Source organism: Brachyhypopomus gauderio, unplaced genomic scaffold (genome assembly GCF_052324685.1).
Source record: "Brachyhypopomus gauderio isolate BG-103 unplaced genomic scaffold, BGAUD_0.2 sc173, whole genome shotgun sequence".
Taxonomy (NCBI): domain Eukaryota; kingdom Metazoa; phylum Chordata; class Actinopteri; order Gymnotiformes; family Hypopomidae; genus Brachyhypopomus; species Brachyhypopomus gauderio.
Genome location: NW_027506994.1, coordinates 57,783 through 70,000, shown reverse-complemented (window position 1 = coordinate 70,000; position 12,218 = coordinate 57,783). Strand labels below are relative to the sequence as shown.

General features: G+C 45.6%; 2 protein-coding genes across 2 annotated transcripts in view; one reads left to right on the top strand and one right to left on the bottom strand.

The window, feature by feature from the left end:
• The window catches only part of samd14 (sterile alpha motif domain containing 14), a 9,926-nt gene extending 9,770 nt beyond the window's left edge, over positions 1–156 (bottom strand). The window contains exon 1 of the mRNA XM_076994996.1: positions 1–156. This exon is cut by the window's left edge and continues 220 nt beyond it. The gene's annotated coding sequence lies outside the window, so the exon portion shown is untranslated.
• Positions 157–516: 360 nt separating this feature from the next.
• The window catches only part of top2a (DNA topoisomerase II alpha), a 38,061-nt gene continuing 26,359 nt past the window's right edge, over positions 517–12,218 (top strand). Inside the window, exons 1-23 of the mRNA XM_076994994.1 lie at positions 517–765; positions 1,182–1,328; positions 1,520–1,610; positions 1,785–1,848; positions 4,004–4,149; positions 4,358–4,455; positions 4,547–4,759; positions 4,925–5,098; positions 5,258–5,359; positions 5,524–5,661; positions 8,143–8,281; positions 8,574–8,731; positions 8,817–8,942; positions 9,037–9,147; positions 9,296–9,401; positions 9,649–9,758; positions 10,161–10,253; positions 10,372–10,486; positions 10,622–10,743; positions 10,824–10,972; positions 11,161–11,392; positions 11,493–11,627; positions 11,869–12,069. Coding sequence (XP_076851109.1) covers positions 739–765; positions 1,182–1,328; positions 1,520–1,610; positions 1,785–1,848; positions 4,004–4,149; positions 4,358–4,455; positions 4,547–4,759; positions 4,925–5,098; positions 5,258–5,359; positions 5,524–5,661; positions 8,143–8,281; positions 8,574–8,731; positions 8,817–8,942; positions 9,037–9,147; positions 9,296–9,401; positions 9,649–9,758; positions 10,161–10,253; positions 10,372–10,486; positions 10,622–10,743; positions 10,824–10,972; positions 11,161–11,392; positions 11,493–11,627; positions 11,869–12,069 — 2,997 coding nt within the window. The 5' untranslated portion in view covers positions 517–738. The remainder of the gene's footprint in view (positions 766–1,181; positions 1,329–1,519; positions 1,611–1,784; positions 1,849–4,003; positions 4,150–4,357; positions 4,456–4,546; positions 4,760–4,924; positions 5,099–5,257; positions 5,360–5,523; positions 5,662–8,142; positions 8,282–8,573; positions 8,732–8,816; positions 8,943–9,036; positions 9,148–9,295; positions 9,402–9,648; positions 9,759–10,160; positions 10,254–10,371; positions 10,487–10,621; positions 10,744–10,823; positions 10,973–11,160; positions 11,393–11,492; positions 11,628–11,868; positions 12,070–12,218) is intronic.

Below are 12,218 nucleotides of genomic sequence, written 5' to 3'. Positions count from 1 at the left end.
AAGAGGAAGATGAGACACACCAGAACCAACAATGCAGACGAGCTGAAGGCTGCTCCCAAAGCAACCTGGGCTTCCATAAAACCTCAGCAGTGCCACAGGCTGATCGCCTCCATGCCACACCGCATTGATGCAGTAATTCGTGCAAAAGGAGCCCCGAGTGCATTTACTGTACATACTTTTCAGTAGGCCAACATTTCTGAATTAAAAATCTTTTGTATTTTAAAATATTATATATTAGAGATATTAAAAATTGTAGTGAAGTACACAAAGTTTCCAGAGACAGTGCGTTTCGGATAGAGGTCCTTCATCAGCTGTGCACGCAAAGTGCTTCATATATACTGTATGTATATAATTACTGTACATCCAGTTTTAGTAACATGTTCTACATTGCATGTGAACGTAGATTTAGTTCGTTGGATGAGGAACATGCAAATGAGCTTGACGTGAATGACGCAGCCGGCCCAACCTTCTCTTCACGCTGATTGGCTGTTCACCGCTGGCGGGAGGAAGCGGCGCTTCTTGTTTAAAATTTCAAAGTAACGTTAGCCAGCGGCGGAGAGGCTTACTGACCGTAGTTTGATAAATAGCTCAAGGAGAGCAAGAGGGTAAACGTCGAAATATTTTGTACGATATTAAACGTTTCAATCGCACTTTTACAGTGTCTGAATTAAAACGCGAGTTAAGATTAGGTGAGATAGTCACTAATCTTGAGCCGACGAACTGAGTTTATCCTGAAAAATGGATTCCGTGGACGGACCGTTGAAGGTAACTGCCTAAATAACGAACTACACAACTCACTCACGAACTAAATAACTCACTCACGAACTAACTGCTTAACTACATTACCGTAACCAGTGTTCTCGTTTACTACGCGTTTGTCCTGTGTAATGCTAGTTCAACTTCAACTTTATTTATAGAGCACTTTAAAAGTTAACCGCATTAGCTAGATAACCAAATTATTAGTGAACCAGGCTTTGTTGGTTTTACCTTGAAGTTTATATATATATTATATAGAAATATATATATATATATATTACATAAAAATATTAAATCACCGCAACTTGACTCCTAGTTAACAAGGTTAGCTTATACTGTCCAGTGTGTCTTCAGAGTGTCCGCAGCCCTAGAAGCGCAGGCAGTCGAGAATGTGAAACTCCATCTCCTCTCGTGTTCTTCCTCAGTCTCTGTTTGAGAACAAGACCGTGAACAAGCCCAAGAAGGATGACAAGAGACTTTCTGTGGAGCGCATCTACCAGAAGAAGACTCAGCTGGAGCACATTTTGCTCCGGCCCGACACATACATCGGCTCCGTGGAGCCCCTCACTCAGGTAGGCCCACCGAGGCCACCCCTCAGTGTTTATAACGAGCACACTATATAACGAGGTTTTAAGTTGTTTCATTATTTCATTGCAATGTGTGGAACTGTAGGAATCTAAATCTTTCCTTATTTTGGTTCTGCATACAAGCTGGTTAACAGAGATTTGGTTTTACACCAATCCCTGCCCCCCCTCTCTTTCAGCCCATGTGGGTGTTTGATAAAGATGTTGGAATGAACTGCAGAGACATCACTTTTGTTCCTGGCCTCTACAAGATCTTTGACGAAATCCTGGGTAGGTGTGAATAACCTCCAGTCCACATTGATGCAGGAGAACCAGGGATGGTGTACGACGGCTAGCTTGGGTTTCACTTCCTGTGCTGAATTTAGGATGTGATGGTGTGCTTGTGCCGTTGAGAGCTGTCGCTGCCTTGCGAAGATGGAACTTAATTCTTGTTTCCCTTCACAGTCAATGCTGCAGATAACAAGCAGAGAGACAACAACATGAACTGTATTAAGATCAACATCGACCCGTGAGTGTTGTGTGGTGTTCTTTACCATGCAGTCTAGTCAAGAATTGTTGTTCAACTGACTGGACAAGCAATTTTTTGCTATGGGACACAAAAACCAATCAAAATCTATATCACTAGTAAACATACACTACCAGTCAAATGTTTGCACACAGCTGACTGAATGTATGTTCTTTATAGTTTTAAAGACATTTTTAGCTAATGGTTTATGCTTAAATTTGCTTCTAAGTCACAAATAAATAGTTAAGTGACTTTTAATTGCCTCCTCATAAAGTACATAAATTTTGCATGTAGAAAATAAATAAACTAGGTGTGTCCTGACTTTTGACTGGTAGTGTGTATTAGTGTTGTCAAAAAATCGATATGTATCGATACTGAACATTCTGAAACGGTACAATACTCGTTTCTCTTAAGTATCGATTATTTTTACATAAAATGCGCTTTCGTTTGACCCACCCAAGCTGCCGTAATGCACAGGACAGTTTGTAATGCTAAAATGGCAGCTAAAGCAAACGCAGTGATGTTGGATTCGAAGCAGATACAGATGGAAAACCGAAGGACATGAACAAGCCAGTTTGCAAGCGGTGCTTTTGGAACATTTCAATGAAGGGCGCTAAAGCCTGGTTGAGTGACCATAGCGCTCGACTCCGCGAGCGGTGTAGGCGTTTATACTTTCCGCTTTGCAGTGTTGTCCAAAACTATATGTGGTAGTGTAAAAGAAACACCCCTCAACAACAGGGGAATGAACACTTACCTGACCAATTTTAATGCTGCTTTGTGTTTCAGTGTGTTTCAGGTTTGAAAAGTGCTGGAATGTAGGCTAAAGTACTTGAAAATGCTTGAAATTGTAACTAATTCGTTTCACAACAGATAGCTATCTGACTGAACAGATCTCTTGTATTACGTTAACAAATACGAGCCTCTTGTAATTCCAGGACGAAACCTGAAAAGAACGTGAAGACGTTAAGATTGGGCGTTTTGAAAATGAACAACCATTTAATAATGTGATAAATTTCAATATTTCGAATCATTTAGAGTATATGTATAAATATTTAACTTAATTAAGTTTAATGTGCTGGGAAATATTGGTACAAGCGCTTGAATTCCACCTTTATAGAGGTGTATGAACCCTGCAAATATGACTGTTCATTGCGCTGAGGCGTGGCGCGCGCGAAGTTACAAAATTCGAGAAGTGCACGACCTCGCGTGCGCCGCGCTTCAGCACAATGAACAAAGTCATGTTTGCAGGGTCCATACACATTGTGGAATTCAAACACTTGTATGTCACTTTCAAGGTCCATTTCAATATTTCCCAGCACGAGCAAAGACACTTTGTCAGACGTTCAAAAGACGTCCACTGAAATGCCAGAATGAAAGTTTGCGACGTCTTTTTTGAACGTCTATTACTGCGTTCAGTTGCAGTTTTTGCACGTCCACTGACATCCAATAAAGGTCCTAGTCAGACGTTCAGATAGAAAACTCGTCATAGACGTCCATGTTAAGTTAAGGTTAAGGTCCTAGTCTCACTGTCAGATTTTGAACCAGTTTTGAACGTCCACCAGACATGCAAAAATGGGTCTGGACTGACCGACGTGATACAGATATGATTTTAACGTCGCATGTTTGTTGGAATAAGTTGAATATTTATACATATACTCGAAAATATTCGCTTTTTTATCACATTATTTAATGGTTGTTTATTTTCAAAACGCCCAATCTTAACGTCTTCACGTTCTCTCATGTTTGGTCCTGGAATTACAAGAGGCTCGTATTTGTTAACGTAATATAAGAGAACTGTTCAGTCAGACAGATATTTGTTGTGAAATGAAGTTACAATTTCAAGCATTTTCAAACACAAAGCAACATTCATTTGTTTATAAAAAAATAAAAAGGTTTTAAAACGAAAATTAGCACAGTATCTGACTATGGTATCGAATTTCAATATTTTTTGAAGTATTGTATCGAAGTTGTAATTCTTAGTATCGTGACAAGCCTAGTGTGTATAACGTACACATTTATTTCTATAGTGCTATTTACAACAGTTGTTGTCACAAAGCGACTGTTGTAGTGAAAATGCAGATACATATGCCAGCCATATAGTCTGGCTGAACCTCCTGTGAGCCTGTGAGTGAGTTTCTCCACCTGTTGGCCCCTGCAGAGAGAACAACTCCATCAGCATCTGGAACAACGGGAAGGGCATTCCTGTGGTGGAGCACAAGGTGGAAAAGGTGTATGTGCCCGCACTCATCTTTGGCCAACTGCTCACCTCCAGTAACTATGACGACGACCAAAAGAAGGTCACAGGTAGAGAACTTGACCTGCTGTTTACTCCTGTAGGATTGTGGACTTTGCCCTGTGACACACACACACATATGTGTGTGTGTGTATATATATATATATATATATATATATATATATATATATATATATATATATATATATATATATATATATATATATATATATATATATATATATATATATATATATATATCTTTATCTACCTATATAGGTGGTCGTAATGGATACGGCGCCAAACTGTGCAACATCTTCAGCACCAAGTTTGTTGTGGAGACAGCTTGCCGGGAATCCAAGTCCTCATTCAAGCAGGTGAGAGGCGACACCAGTGTGTGGGCTATAATGTGCCATGTGTGCGGGGTATGATATCGTAAATGGCCTCCATCTACATTTGTGTCTCCAGACATGGTACAACAACATGGGTCGTGCAGGTGAGGCAGCCATCCGCCCATTCAGCGGAGACGACTACACCTGCATCACCTTCTGCCCCGACCTGGCCAAGTTCAAGATGCAGACTCTGGACCGGGACACAGTGGCACTGATGACGCGCCGGGCCTACGACATCGCCGGCTCCTCCAAGGGCGTGAAGGTCTTCCTCAATGGCACCCGGCTGCCCGTGAGTACCAGGCTAAGAGTGGCGTAGCTCTCGGGCAGGGCCGGGTGGAGGTCCCTCCATCAGCTGGTGCAGCCTGCCTCTCCATCAAAGGCCGAAGCATTGTTCCCCTTCCGAACGTTGAGAGTGCCTATAGGCAGTAGTTTAGTGTCTGTGTGTCTCTCTCAGGTGAATGGGTTCCGCAGCTACGTGGACCTGTACGTGAAGGACAGGACAGATGAGACGGGCTCCCCCCTCACCGTGGTGCATGAGGTGGTGAACCCGCGCTGGGAGGTGTGCCTCACCATGAGTGAGAAAGGCTTCCAGCAAGTCAGCTTCGTTAACAGCATTGCCACCACCAAGGTGTGTGTGTGTGTGTGTACATGCATGCAGGTTAACTGCCTGAGATGATTGGTTTTGGAAGTCGTGTTTTAGTTAAGAGGAAATTGAGCTGTATAGAATTAGACTTTTTTTTTTCCTGCTGATGGCCTTTGTCCGTGTGTGTGGGCATGTGTGTTTTAGGGTGGTAGACACACGGACTACGTGTGCGACCAGATTGTGTCCAAACTGATAGAGGTGGTGAAGAAGAAGAACAAGGCGGGTGTAGCGGTCAAACCCTTCCAGGTGGAGTACGATGCCTGACTGACCACTGCATGACCCTTGTGCTTTTGACCTGGAAATGGTTGTCCAAAAGTGCTGTATTATATGCACAAAAAATTATTACGTGCACATTACACATTATTCTGATGTATTTTGATATATTTGTGTGTGTGCGCCTCCCTCCCCAGGTGAAGAACCACATATGGTTGTTTGTGAACTGCCTGATTGAGAACCCCAGCTTCGACTCTCAGACCAAAGAGAACATGACCCTGCAGCACAAGAACTTTGGCTCCACCTGCACCCTCAGCGACAAGTTCATCAAGCAGGTCTGTCTCACACACACACCAGGTTTGCACACACGGCAGCAGGGATGTTGGCCCGTTCCTCTACGTAGATCTTCCACAGATCAGCCAGATTTCTGGGCTGTCGCTGGGAAACACAGGGTTTGAACTCCCTCCAAAAATTTTCTATAGCAGGGTTCCCGCGGGTCCTTAAAAAGTCTTAAAATGTCTTAAATTAAAATCTCATTAATTAAGGTCTTATATTGTCTTAAATTCACCGTAAATTTGCTGTAGGTATTAAAGTTTCGGATGGTGAGTTTAATGCCGATGGCAAAAGCACAGTGGTAAAGCATCTAATAGTGTGTATTTGATTAATTAACTTTGTACAAAGAAGTTGTAGAAAATGAGAGCCCCCGCGCATAACCGTTTTATGGTACTTTCGCGATAGACGCCTGACGTCGGGCGACGTGACATTTCGCGGTTGTCGAGGTGAGCGGTGATACATGTAAGGATGGGAAAGTGTAAATTCAACGACAAATGGATGGAAGATGATGTATTTAAGATGTGGCTGGAACCAGCCGAAAACAAAAATGAGGCAATGTGCAAATTTAGCAAAAAAAACGTTTTCTTTAGGGACCATGGGCGTCAAAGCTGTCGAGTCGCACATGAAGGGAAGAAAGCACCTGCGGTATATGGCAGCAGCTAACTCTAGCAAGTCCGGGCTAATCCCTGCATTGTTTGCACCTAATGTTGCAAGTTCAGAGGCCACCTCTCAGGCGACTATTAAAAGCTTTATTTCACCACCAGAGACCCAGAAGGCAGAGGTAATGTGGGTTCTCCATACTGTAACAAGGCACAATTCATTTAAATCTAATGAGGAGATAAGTGAAGTCTTTGCTGCCATGTTCCCCGATTCCCAGCTTGCAAAGTCATTCAGCTGTGGTGAAAATAAAACTGCATATATCGCCAAATATGGCATCGCTTCGTTCATCAAGAAGGAACTATCGCGCAGCGTTAGTGAGAAGCCGTATGTTATTATGTTTGACGAAAGCATGAATAAAACGACAAAGAGTAAACAGATGGACCTTCATTTGCGGTTCTGGACTACTGATGATGAGACGGGCACACAGTGTCATCTCCCGCTACTATGGATCGGAGTTTATGGGTCACTCGAGAGCCGAGGACATGTTGAGACATTTCAGTGTAAGTAACGTTACGACGTGTTTGAAATTGTATACCATTGTTCTATTCGCAACACATTAGGTCAGAGTTTAAGGGGTATATCTGTTGCTAGTTGATTTTTTGTTTTGCAGATAAGCTGTTTTGAGGACTTTTTTTTTGCTTATTTACAACACAGACTGCTTTACTTGTTATTTTATAATTCTGTATGGTTTCTACATGCAAGTCAGTGTGTTGTTTAATGTAATGCAGCTTATGTGTCTTATGCTGGCTCTGTTCTGCATCCCAGTGGAACAAAATTGAAAAGATTGTTGATGACAAATGGCAAACATTAAGTTTTGATTTCCAATGTGGGAGTGAATAAATTGAAAACCGAAATTTTTTTTTACATTTTTGGGTCTTATTATTATATGTATTGAGGTCTTTAAATGTCTTAAAAAGCATTAAATTTGACTTTTAAAATGGTGCAAGAGCCCTGTATAGGGTTTAGGTCTGGAGACTCACTAGGCTACTCCAGAACCATGATATGATGGTGTTTTTGGGATGGTGTGGTTCTGGGCTGATTCCTCACCTTTCTTGCATGGAGCCCCAGTCCGAGGGAGATTGATAGTCATGTTTAGCTTCTTCCATTTTCTTTTAATTGCTCCAACACGTTTTTCACCAAGCTGCTTGGCAATTGCCCCGTAACCCTTTCCAGCCTTGTGGAGGTCTACAATTTTGTCTTTGGACAACTCTTTGGTCTTAGCCATGTTAGTGATTGTGTGCAATGGGCATGTGTCTTTATGCAGCTAACAACCTCAAACAGGTGCTTATAATTTAGAATTATAAATGGATGTGGAGTTTTTAGAGGCGGACTAACAGGTCTTTGAGGGCCAGAATTTTTGCTGATCGGCAGGTGTTCAAATACTTATTTGCAGCAGTAACTGTGATTTCAGGGGTTTTTTTTTTTTGTAGATGATGTCTCTCACAGTGGACATGCACCTAAAATGAAAATTTGATGAGAGAACTTGCAAAAGTCGCAGGGTGTTCAAATACTTTTCCTCACTGTACACAAACACACACGCTTTTAACATGCCAAGGTGACCGTGTCATGGTCCTTCATACAGGGTGTTTGAGGTGATACCAACATGATCTCTAGGGTTGTGCGAGCGTGCTCCATGCAGGCCGAATAACAGCCGTGACTGCTGTGTGGAACCATCACTGATGGAGGGAAGAGGGAAGGATGGAGAGATGACCTACCAAACTAATTTTGGTGTTTAACTGTTTTTTTTCTCTCTCTCTCTCTCTCTCTCTCTCTCTCTCTCTCTCTCTCTCTCTCTCTCTCTCTCTCTCTCTCTCTCTCTCTAGGCCAACGGCTGTGGTATTGTGGATAGCGTGATGAACTGGGTGAAGTTCAAGGCCCAGACTCAGCTCAATAAGAAGTGCTCTGCCGTGAAGCACACCAAGATTAAGGGTGTACCCAAGCTGGACGACGCTAACGACGCAGGTGGGTGTATCCACAGCACCACGCCACTCCTGCTGGTCACGCTAGAGACAATCCTGCCTTCTGTCCTGCTTTTCAGAGCTACTGCCCTAATATGGTCGTTCTTCAGCGAGTCTTAGCCTAGACTGCCCTCTTTGAACCTGACCTCTAACCTTCAGCTATTCTCCTGCCACAACGCTTTTGATCTATTTCCGTGGTGTCAGTGGTGGTGTTTACACGACTCATTTTGGAAGGTATTTTTATGTATGGTAGCAAAAAGTATTTACACAAGCGTCTGCGTGTGTGCGGCGTCTAGGCGGTAAGAACTCTGGAGGTTGCACCCTGATCCTGACTGAGGGTGACTCGGCCAAGACGCTGGCGGTGTCGGGCCTCAGCGTGGTGGGCCGTGATCGCTACGGGGTGTTTCCGCTTCGCGGGAAGATGCTCAACGTCCGGGAGGCCTCTCACAAACAGGTCTGTGCAGAGCGATTGCCCTATGCCGGGGCAGTTCCCCCACCCCCTGGGGTACTTGTGTGAAACACTGCACCTGTCTTTGCAGATCATGGACAACGCAGAGATCAACAACATCATCAAGATCCTGGGTCTGCAGTACAAGAAGAACTACAGTGACCCCGACTCCCTCAAGAGCCTGCGCTACGGCAAGCTCATGATCATGACAGATCAGGTGTGTGTGTGTGCCACAGACTACTAATGTGAATGAAGTGTGTGTGTGTGTGTGTTGCGGGCGCTCTAACTGCGGGCGTCTTGTTTCTTTTAAGGATCAGGACGGCTCTCACATTAAGGGACTCCTTATCAACTTCATCCACCATAACTGGCCCTCACTCCTACGGCACAACTTCCTGGAGGAGTTCATCACTCCTATTATTAAGGTGTGTGTGTGTGTGTGTTCAGCTTCTATGTTTTAATACCAGCTACAGTTCAGCATGGTTTTACCATCCTGTGTTTTGTCTTGTTTCTGCAACAAGGACTAAACATTACAAGACCTACTAAACTCATGTTGGTGCTGCTCCCCCGTAGGTGTCCAATAAGAAACAGGAACTCTCCTTTTACAGCATCCCAGAGTTCACTGAGTGGAAGGACAAGCAAAGCAACATCAAATCGTGGAAGGTCAAATACTACAAAGGTTTGTCCCAGACCCCTGTGGTAGTCCAGCACCACACGTAAGCATACACTTCAATCCCTGCCTCATGTCTGTCTCACGTCGTACGGTGATGGGCTGACACACGTCTGGGTGGTGACTGTGGCTTTAGTGTTTGGCAAAATCTAACGCTTGTTATTTTGAGGACATGTCGCTATCCGTGTGTTTCCTAGAATAGGTTTCTAACTGGACGTGTGTGTGTGTGTGTGTGTGTGCGCCCTCTCCTCCACAGGTCTGGGTACCAGCACGGCTAAAGAGGCTAAAGAGTACTTCTCTGACATGACGAGACATCGCATCCCCTTCAAGTACTCGGGCCCTGCTGACGACGAGGCCATCACCCTGGTAGCCCCGCCCACTCCTTGATAACCCCGCCCACTCCTTGATAACCCCACCCACTCCTTGATAACCCCACCCTCACCGCTACATTCCAGATTTTACCCGCATGCAGCATTTGCTGGAAAGCTGTCAGTCAGTTAAATCTTGTAGTTCAAAGAGGGATTATAACAATGGTAATATAGTTGAAAGATGGACAATTTAGTGTTACTGTTAATTGAGTTAAATGGCTAGCCTTCCCTTTAATTTAATCTTATTGTGCAGTTAAAATTGGAATTAGATGGTATAATTAGGTGGTGTCACCTAGATGGTTTTTCAATGAATTAATTTACCTTCACACTCTTCCCTGGACTGTACACCTCTCATTTAACACATACACTCTCTCTCTCTCTCCCCCTCTCCCTCCTTCAGGCCTTTAGTAAGAAGAAGGTGGAGGAGAGGAAGGAGTGGCTCACCAACTTCATGTCCAACAGACGACAGCGTCGCGAGCATAACCTGCCAGAGGTGTGTGTGGGTGGGTGGGTGGGTGAGCGGTGCGTGCGTGCGTGCGCGGACCTGTTGTCAGTGCCATGTGTATGGTCATTTGGTCTTGTGGTCAGTGTGTGTTGTCCTCTTTGAGCAGGAGTATCTGTACGGTAAGGCGACGGTGTCACTCACGTACCACGACTTTGTCAACAAGGAGCTGGTGCTGTTCTCCAACTCTGATAACGAGCGCTCCATCCCCTGCCTGGTGGACGGTGAGTCCTGTTAGAAACACACCACACATCTGCTTGCATACACACACGCACACACACACACACGCATATCGTTGTCAGCATGTCTGCAGCTGATTCGGTTGGTTGCTGTGACTGGTGCTCACTGCTGTGTTTCAGGTCTTAAGCCTGGACAGAGGAAGGTGATGTTCTGCTGTTTCAAGCGTAACGACAAGCGTGAGGTGAAGGTGGCACAGCTGGCCGGCTCTGTGGCTGAGATGTCTGCGTACCATCACGGAGAGGTGACTCCTCTCTCCTCTCTCCTCTGGAGACACACAAGAGAGTTCTCCTGGTTTCTGACCATGTGTGTGCTGCCCTTCAGGTCTCCCTGATGATGACCATCGTTGGCCTGGCACAGAACTTTGTGGGCAGTAACAATCTGAACCTGCTCCAGCCGCTCGGTCAGTTCGGCACAAGACTGCACGGAGGGAAAGACTCTGCCAGCCCCAGATACATCTTCACCATGCTCAGGTACACACACACACACACACATACTGGGGGTGGTTGTTGTTTCTGATGCTTGTAATTAACTGGGTAAATCGTGTGTGTGTGTGTGTAACACAGTGGCTGGTGAATGGATGTGAAATGTCTGCCCAACACCCCAGCATGTAGATTTCTATTAGACGCTCAGTGTTCTTCTCTAACTGCCCGTTCTTCAGCCCTCTTGCCCGCCTGCTGTTTCCCGCCGTGGACGACAACCTGCTGAAGTCCAACTACGATGATAACATTCGCGTAGAGCCCGAGTGGTACATTCCCATCATCCCCCTGGTGCTGGCTAACGGCGCAGACGGCATCGGCACCGGTTGGGCCAGCCGTCTTCCCAACTTCGACGTCCGCGAGATCGTCGCCAACATCCATCGCATGTTGAATGGCGAGGAGCCGCTGCACATGGTGAGAGCGGTCACTCCTGTTTCCCGTACGCCCTGACTGGTCGGTCAGGTGGGGTGTCTTCTAGTGACGCCATTCTAAATCTGCATTTTCCTCCCCACAGCTGCCCAGTTACAAGGGCTTCAGGGGCTCCATCGAGGAGGTGGCCACCAACCAGTACATGAACAGTGGTGAGGTGGCCATCATCGACTCCACCACCATCGAGATCTCCGAGCTGCCCGTGAAGATGTGGACTCAGGTCAGTAGTGCCGCGGTGGCAGGTGGTGGTGGTGGATGTGGGGACCTCCACCTGGCTGGGTCTTGCCTCTAGAAAGGCAGTTTTGGACCAGCACTGTGGTGGGGGTGTAGGTTGAGAGGGAGAGTGTGGCGCACACACTCACCCAGATGGATCTTCACCTAGCTCAGGTCTACACACACTCACACCCAGGTGGGTCTCCCCGAGAGAGAGACAGTGTGCTAACTGTGTCTGTCTGCCACAGACCTACAAGGAGAGCGTGCTGGAGGTGATGTTGAACGGCTCGGAGAAGGCGCCCGCTCTGATCACCGACTATAAGGAGTACCACACAGACACCACTGTGCGCTTCCTGGTTAAGATGACGGAGGAGAGGCTGAGAGAGGCGGAAGCAGCCGGCCTTCACAAGGTCTTCAAACTTCAGAGCCCCCTAACCTGCAACTCCATGGTATGGACAGGACACTGCTACACACGCGTGTCCGCACACACGCATCGTTTTAATAACAATCTTCTGATCCATTGCTACACTCGTGACGACAAGTTCAGGTGTTGAACTGTACGCATACTCCTCTGAGGATGTATGGGAGCCCACAGTTC